The 8,221-nt window shown below is 51.9% G+C and overlaps 1 protein-coding gene across 2 annotated transcripts; it reads left to right on the top strand.

Annotated features, from left to right (window-relative positions):
* Window positions 1–4,914: 4,914 nt before the first annotated feature.
* Window positions 4,915–8,188, top strand: RARRES2 (retinoic acid receptor responder 2). Of its 2 annotated transcripts, none has more exons than XM_081244048.1 (6): window positions 4,915–5,029; window positions 5,971–6,168; window positions 6,398–6,502; window positions 7,461–7,556; window positions 7,744–7,870; window positions 8,060–8,188. In XM_081244048.1, exons 2-5 carry the CDS (start codon window positions 5,995–5,997, stop codon window positions 7,858–7,860), a joined length of 492 nt encoding a protein of 163 aa, XP_081100174.1. In that variant the 5' UTR covers window positions 4,915–5,029; window positions 5,971–5,994; the 3' UTR covers window positions 7,861–7,870; window positions 8,060–8,188. The 2 variants fall into 2 exon arrangements, with proteins under 2 accessions (XP_081100174.1, XP_081100173.1); XM_081244047.1 differs by having other exon boundaries at window positions 7,741–7,870; window positions 8,060–8,187.
* The last annotated feature ends 33 nt before the right edge of the window (window positions 8,189–8,221 follow it).

Raw genomic sequence — 8,221 nt, 5'->3', positions numbered from 1 at the left:
AAAAACCTCAACAAAATATTAGCAAACAAAATTCAGCAGCTATTAAAAGGATTATACACTATGACCAAGTGAGATTTATTCTTGGTACTTTCAAGATATTTCAACATATAAAAATCCACCAGTTTAATAAACCACAATAACAGAATGAAGAAAAAAAATACATGGGGAATTCCCAGGCGGTCCAATGGTTAGGACTCTGTGCTTTCACTGTGGAGGGCTCGGGTTCAATCCCTGGTCAGGGAACTAAGATCCCACAAGCCGTGCAGCGTGGCCAAAAAACAAACAAAAAACAAACAAAACAAAAACCACATGATCATCTCAACTGAAGCAGAAAAAGCATTTGACAAAATTCAATACCCTTTCATGATAAAACCACTCAACAAACCAGTAATAGAGGGAAACTATCTCAACTTAATAAAAGCCATATATGAGAAACCCATAGTGAACATCACACTCAAATGGCAAAAAACTGAAAGCTTCTCCTCTAAGATCAGGAACAAGGCACTGCTGTCTGTTTTTACCATTTCTATTCAACAAAGTACTGGAAGTTCTAGCCAGAGCAACTGGACAACAGAAGCAATAAACAGATAAGCTGAACTTCAAGAAAATTGAAAACTTTTGTGCATCAAAGTACACTATGAACAGAGTGAAAAAGCAACCCATAGAATGGGAGAGAGTATTTGCAGATCCTATATCTGATAGGAATTAACATCCAGAATATAAAAGAACTCCTACAACTCAACAACAAACAAACAAACAAGTTAAAATATGGTCAAAGGAGTTTCATAGTGATTTCTCCAAAGAAGGTATACAAATGGCCAAAGAGCACAAAAGAGTATCCAAAAGGAACAGGAAGATTTGAAAAAGAAGCAAATAGAATGTCTAGAAAAATTTTAATGGAACCTAAAATTTAATAGAATGATTAAAAGCAGATTACACATAACTGAAGCAGAAATTAGTACACCTGGTAAATAATGAATGAATGATTTAACCAGAATGCAGCACGTAGAATAAAGAGATGAAAAATAAAAAAATACAAAAGGGATTAGGAGATAAGGAAGCTAGAGTGAGAGGGTCTAACAAGCATCTGATCAAAATTTCAGAAGGAAATATTAGGAAGAATGTGAGAAAGGAACTATAAGGAATTATAAGGCATAATTCAGAGAGTATCCCAGGTTTTAAAAACAAGAGTGTGTGGAACTTCCCTGTGGTCCAGTGGTCAAGACTTCGCCTTCCAATGCATGGGGGTGCTGGTTTGATCCTTGGTCAGGGAGCTAAGATCCCATATGCCTCGCGGCCAAAAAAAACAAAACATAAAACAGAAGCAATATTGTAACAAATTCAATAAAGACTTTAAAAAATGGTCCACATCAAAATATAAATAAAATAAATACATAAAAAGAAACAGAAGGGTGTGAACTCAGAATTCTTTAGAGTAATTCTTCAGGCGGAAACCTGGAATTCCCTCCTGATACCCCTCTCCGTGGAGCCCACGTTTGGTCTATCACCAAACCCTTTTACTTCCCAGGCGCTCCTCTTATCTGCCTGCTTTGCTCCATCTTCACCGCCCCCATTTCTGCCACGTTCATTGACAACTGTCTTTGTCTCCTACCGAGGGCGTCCCGCACCTGGACATGTCCCCTCTCATCCACTCTCTACATACTTGCCAGGGTGAGTTTTCAAAAATGCTGTTTTGTGATTTTTAAACTTCTAAAAACGAATTTTACACTTTAAGCAACAAATTACCCAGACGGTATGAAATTGTAAAAATACGAAGGGCAGGCAGTTTCCTCTTTCCCCTTTACCTCAGCCAGACAGTTCCTCTCCTCAGAGGCAACCATTGCTACAAGTTTTTTGTTTTTCCTTCTAGAAATATCCCATGCATTTATGAACATATATAGACACCATGGTTCATAATGAGCCATAATGTGGCCAGTGTGACTGAGGTGCTGGAATTTTCAAACAAGAGACCGATGTTTCCCACATTGCTTCATTCACTGAATATTGAAAATATTTGGGCTCACTTTTCTCAATGGACTCTGTGCAAGTGTCATGGACACAGTTGTTAAAATTGTTCGGTATTTAAGTGCAAATACTATGAAACATCAGCAGTTTAGGGGGCTATTGAAAGAAGTAGGAGACCATGAATTTAAGAAGCTTTTCGTTGCCAACACTTATTGGTTGAGTCATGCAAGGGTTTTACTAAGGTTTACTGCACTGTTAATGCCAAGATTTTCTTTCTTTTTTTTTTTTTTTACTCCAAGATTTTCTTTTTTTAAAAAAAATTTATTTATTTATTTAAGGCTGTGTTGGGACTTCGTTTCTGTGCGAGGGCTTTCTCTAGCTGAGGCGAGCGGGGGCCACTCTTCATCGCGGTGCGCGGCCTCTCACTGTCGTGGCCTCTCTTGTTGCGGAGCACAGGCTCCAGAGCGCAGGCTCAGTAGTTGTGGCGCACGGACCCAGTTGCTCCGCGGCATGTGGGATCTTCCCGGACCGGGGCACGAACCCGTGTCCCCTGCATCGGCAGGCGGACTCTCAACCACTGCGCCACCAGGGAAGCCCCCTCCAAGATTTTCTTGAAACAAAAAAGAATGTTAACCAAATATTCAGCAAAGATTTTAAATGTCAGTGTAAGTTTTCTCACCAATATCACACTACGTATGATCAAGGTACTTCTGAAGCTCCAAAGAAAGGAAAAGTTCATTTGTGACCTGTCCAGACAAATGTAAGAATTTCAAATTAAATCTTTTACTAATAGAGATCAATAATTATGACTTTGCATACTTTTCTCACATGAATCAGTATGTAAAGGATTTTAATTACAGTAGACAGCATGATATAAAGTGGCTGCAAAATTTACAAGAAAAATTTGAAGAATAGTGTGTTGATTTGATACATTTATAGTTGCTTTTGAATTTATGCAATATTCTTTTGAATTTATGTCAATTATACTGAGTTGATACAAAAAGTAGTGAATGTACCTAACTCAGACAGGTGTAGTTTTGAAACTGATATGCTTTTGCTTCAAGGTCGAATTGATTCTCTGAAAAAAACATATACTAGTTTGTCCCTGTGGTAGCAAATATTAAAGGAAAATGTTTTGGGTACTCAGTTCGGTTATTGGAAAACTTTGCTAGAATGACTCGGATATGTGAATCTCCACTTTCAACTGTGATGCCCGGGAAGATCATTAACCACTAAGTAGCTAAGTGTTGTCACCGCTCCCCTGGGTTGGGACGTGTCACCTGGTGCTGAGCTCATGAATGTGCGTTAAGTAGCCCCTTCACCTGTGACAAAGCGAAAGAGAGGCATGGACATATATACACTACCAAACGTAAGGTAGATAGATAGTGGGAAGCAGCCACAGAGCACAGGGAGATCAGCTCGGTGCTCTGTGACCGCCTGGAGGGGTGGGATGGGGAGGGTGGGAGGGAGGGAGATGCATGAGGGAAGGGATGTGGGAACAGATGTATATGTATGACTGATTCACTTTGTTATAAAGCAGAAACTAATTTAAAAAATTAAAAAAAAAAAAGTAGCCCCTTCACATGTCCCCACCCGTGACTGCCCTGCAGTGGGTTGCCCGCCCCTCACGTTCCTTTCTCCCAAAGGGAACTTTGTCTCGCTGTGTGACCTACACTGTATTTGCACCCAGCGCCCAGCCTCCTTCCTTGCCGGCTGCCACCACGCTGCACCAGCCTCCCTGGCTCCCCCAGGCCTCATACAGACCCTACCAAAGGCAGGAGGACTTCTATCCCAGCTTGTCCTCAGCTCAAAGTTTTCTCTGGTCACCCACCCCCAGGACGTCCCCGGCACAAGGCCCTGGGCTGGGAAATGTGTTCTGCATGCGTATTGTCTCTCCAGCCCCCACCCCAGAAGCTCCTGGAGAACAAAGACCCCAGCGCTCATCTCTGCTTAACGATTGTCACTCACAGATGGGACTGAAATGTTGACGGTGGGATTTCAGCTGCCAGAACCGGCTAATTGAAGCCAAGGATCCTTCTGGCGCCCCCAGAGCACATTTCAAAGGAAGCTTTCAGCTCCACGTGGAGAATCCTGGCAGGGGTACATAGGGAAGGGAAGAAAACCTTGGGCCAAACACTGGGTCATCTGTCACTTTCCACTTTCCACTTTGCTCGTTTAATCCTCAAAACAACCCCTAAAGGTAGGGTCTCTGACCCCCCCATACCACCACCACAGAGAAGGGAGAAGAAGTTCCAGGCATCTGGGCAGGTAACTGAGGTCCTCTCTGTGGGAGACCAGCCCTGGTGACGGACACACCAAGTCCCAGAGCTTGTTCTTATTTGCTCAGGACCAGCAGGAGTTGGACCCCTGTCTTCCCTGACCCCCCATCAGCCTTATGAATCCCACCTCACCCTTCACCCACGTGAGACGCTGCAGTCTGTCGCCACCATGGGTGGGACGTGATCCTTCACGACTGTACGTTTGCTGGTGTTGGAGGTGGTCAGACACCAGAGTCACCTCTAAAGGAGACGCCTTCCCTCTCAGAGCGGCTTTAGGGCGCGGGAAGCAGGGGGAGGGATAAATGACTCCTCAAGGTCTCATGTGGTTTTGAGGATGTCTGTGTTTCTGGCAAGAATTTCCTGAAATCAGTGTCTCGGGGACGCTAGGGACTGGTCGCCCGGGAAGGGCCTAAGGAAAGGGCAGCCCTACCTGGGGGGGCAGGGCAGTCCCACATCCCACTGAGAAGAGGCCTGGTCAGCCAAGCCGAACCGAGAAGGCCAACAGCTGGGGCTCCTCTGCTGGGGCAGCGGGAGGAGAGGGGAAGGGAGGGTGGGATGGGGAGGGAAGTCCCGGGAGGGCTGGCAGCCCTGGCGGGTGGGGAGGAGCCTCAGCTGCTGGGAGCTGGAGGGGGCCCAGGAGGTGGGAGGGGGAGGAGATGGGGGCCGACCCGAGAGAGACGCCGGAGGGGGTGCCGGGAAGAGGCTGACAGCCTGGCCAGGAGTGGGCCTCGGCCGTGGCCTCGGGAGGGGAAGCGTAGGAGAGACCCCAAGGCGCAAGAAAGGAGGTGAGGAGGGGAGAATGGCAGGACAGCTGGACGGGAGGATGGGGCGGGCAAAGGGCGCAGCTCCGAAGGGTAAGATTGGGCAACTTGTCTGTGAGCCCTCTCTTCAAGGCAAGACCCTGGTAGCTTTTCACTGCGGGGGTCTCAGTTTCCACATCTGCGGCTTTCTGGTCCCAAGAAGACTGTACAGGCAGAGTTCCCGGGGAGGGTCCAGCCCTCAGGAGACCCCAGTCATGGATTGGGGGGGGGGGCGGGATCAGAGGGCTGGGAGAGGGCTGGTGGCAAAGGCTCTAGAAAAAACAGCCAGGGAGGGAGGGTCTGCTCTGGAAATAAAGCCCTGGTGGGTCCGAGGAGAGGCCCCCATTTCTGGGGTGGGGGGCTCGGAGGGCCAAGCGCACCGGGCCATTTCAGCACAGGGAGGGTTAAGCATCCTCCCACTTCCCACCGGCTCTTGGCCCCTCCCTCGTGTTTACATCCTCTCCAAAATATTCAGCCTCCAGCTGGCCTCCATTCTGGGTCTGCCCCTCCCCACCTCCAGTTGCGGGCCGCATGCTGAGGGTCAGGGCCCAGGACTCCACAGAGCCAGCAGTCTGGGGACTGGGGTCAGAGACAATGGGAGAGAAGATGGGCCAGAAAAGCGGGGGAGGGCTGGAGGGGCCAACAGTGCTGCTCCCCAAGCTGCTGGCCTGAGGACTACAGCCAACTCAGCACCTACCCAGGACAGGGCCAAAGCTGCCCTGAGCTGGACCTGGGAACAGTGGGGTCAGGGGAGGGGGAGGGGAAGGGCTAGGGGAATACCAGGGCAATCTCAGCAAAGCGCCACTCCCTGTCCCTCCACCTTTGCCCAGAGCTCTACCAGATGTGGTCCCCAAGCCACAGGGCCCGGGAGTTAGTGGCTCCGTGGGCTGGCACATGAGCTGAGGATCCACACATACCCTTCGCAGGGTCAGGGTGACTAAGGTGAAGCAATGTGGCAGCTGTTGCTCCCGCTGGCCCTGTGGCCGGGTGCCATGGGCTTGGGCAGGGCGGAGCTCACGGCGGCCCAGCACTGGGGCCTGCAGGTGGCCCTGGAGGAGTTCCACAAGCATCCGCCTGTGCAGTGGGCCTTCCGGGAGACCAGTGTGGACAGTGCCATGGACATGGTGAGCGACACCCCAGGGAGGGGAGGGGGATGGTCGGCACGTTCCCAGGGTTCCCAGGGAGGAGGTACAAGGGCGCTTGGGCCCCGGCGGCACCCAGCTCTCCAGAGAAGGGCCAGCCAGCCCAGCCATCTCCTGGGATGCGCTGTCTCATGGCGGGGAGGAGGGACAGGTCACGTCCAGGAAGGGCGCTGCGTGCTCAGCTGGCTGGCTTTCCTCTGTCTGTGGGTAGCCCTTCCCGGCCGGGACCTTTGTGAGGCTGGAGTTTAAGCTCCAGCAGACGAACTGCAGGAAGAAGGACTGGAAGAAAGCTGAGTGCACGGTCAAGCCCAGCGGGGTGAGTGAAGGCACACCCGTGTGACGGGGCATGTGCTCCGTGCGGGGGTGTGCGACTGGGGTTTAGTAGGAGATCCAGCGAGAAGCCTCAGGCTGGAGACCCCAGGGCGGAGCAGCCTCCCTGGCAGATGACTTGCCTGTCTCGGCTGGTGGTTGTGATGGTTGCAGGTGGGCTGGGGGCCTGGACAGGCAGGAGGAGGGACGGCTGGGCTACCCCGAGGACACATGCTCTTCAGAGTGGGTCCACCTTCCATGCCATCCAAGTTCCTCTCTCAGGTTTCGCATCACCGGTGGAAGAAGGCCATGGTATGGGCTTCGGGTGGTCCCTACCCTAGGCCTGGTGAATTCCCCATTTCCTGTGTTTTCAAGTGGAGATGGCCCAGCCCGGGCTGATTCATAACAGGGCTTGACTGTCATCAGCCACCTTGGGGTCAAAGTCACTGCCATGGGGGCGATCCTGGGGCCGGGAGCGCAACCATCTGGTGTCCAGTCTCAGCTCTGCCAACCACCAGCCCTGTTACTTCCCAGGTTCTTTGAAGGCCTCAGTTTCCTCCATCTGTTAAGGGAGGGACTGGATTATACTAGTGGTTTTCTAGACTTTTATACCAGGACCATTGTGTTCAATTCAAATCTTACAAGAAAATACAAATAAATGTAACAGATGACGGCACAGCGGCTCAGGTGGAAGTCAGGTGGGGAGAACCCACCTGGACGAGGAGTCCCACCTACACACACGCGCACACGCACACACTCACACACTCAGGGTTCCGTTTGAAAACTGCAGGGTGGTTTGACTTCCGGAATTTCCCGGTCTGAGGGTGGGCTGAGCCTGGAACCACCTGGCCTGCCAGGGGAACCCCCGTTGTACACTGCCCCCCAGTTCCCACTCTCACCCTCGGGGCCGCAGGCCTCCCCTCACTCACCCCTTTCCTCTCTGAGCTCTATGCCCCCCTCCCCAGAGAAAGCGGAAATGCCTGGCCTGCATCAAGCTGGACTCTGAAGATAAAGTCCTGGGCCGGATGGTCCACTGCCCCATAGAGACACAGGTTCAACGGGTAAGAGTGGGCGGAGGAGGGACCAGAGGTTGGGGAGGGAGCTGGTGGACAGAAACTGGGCCTGCGGGAGAGGTTGGAGGCGGAAGCCTGCATGGAGGGGCGAGGAGGGCTCTGGGCCTGGGCCTCCTCTGGGCCTGGGGAATGGGGGCGTGGAGGGGGCACGGCCTGAGCAGCTCGGCTGCAGCAGGAGCTACAGGAGCGCCAGGAGGCCCAGTGCAGCAGAGTGGAGCGCGCCGGTGAGGACCCTCACGGCCACTACTTCCCAGGGCAGTTCGCCTTCTTGAAAGCCTTGCCCCCCAGCTGAGGCCTGACTGGTAGGTGGCCGGCCAGGAGGGAGGACGAGGCGGAGGACAGCCAGGTGGGGCAGGGATGGAGAGGAGGCTGGAGCTGCGGCTGGCCTGCCGGAGGCAGGAGGAGAGAGGCTGGGAGCCTGAAGACAGCTGGGACGGGGCCCAAACAGCCTCCGTCATACCCAGTCTTAGTTTCTCTTCCCTTCCCTCTAGAATTTCACCCGGCTTCCTGGAAGCAGCGTGAGGGAAGTAACAAGTGAAAGCCCGCCCTCCCTTCTCTCCGCCCAGGTTGGACTGTCCCACTGTCCCTAATAAAAGTGCTCTAGAGCTGCGTTCTCTCCTCCCCTCGCATTCCCTCCCTCCCTCCTGAGAACA

Source organism: Mesoplodon bidens (assembly GCF_964165515.1).
Source record: "Mesoplodon bidens genome assembly, chromosome: 9".
Taxonomy (NCBI): Eukaryota; Metazoa; Chordata; class Mammalia; order Artiodactyla; family Ziphiidae; genus Mesoplodon; species Mesoplodon bidens.
This window is presented reverse-complemented; position numbering and strand designations above follow the sequence as displayed.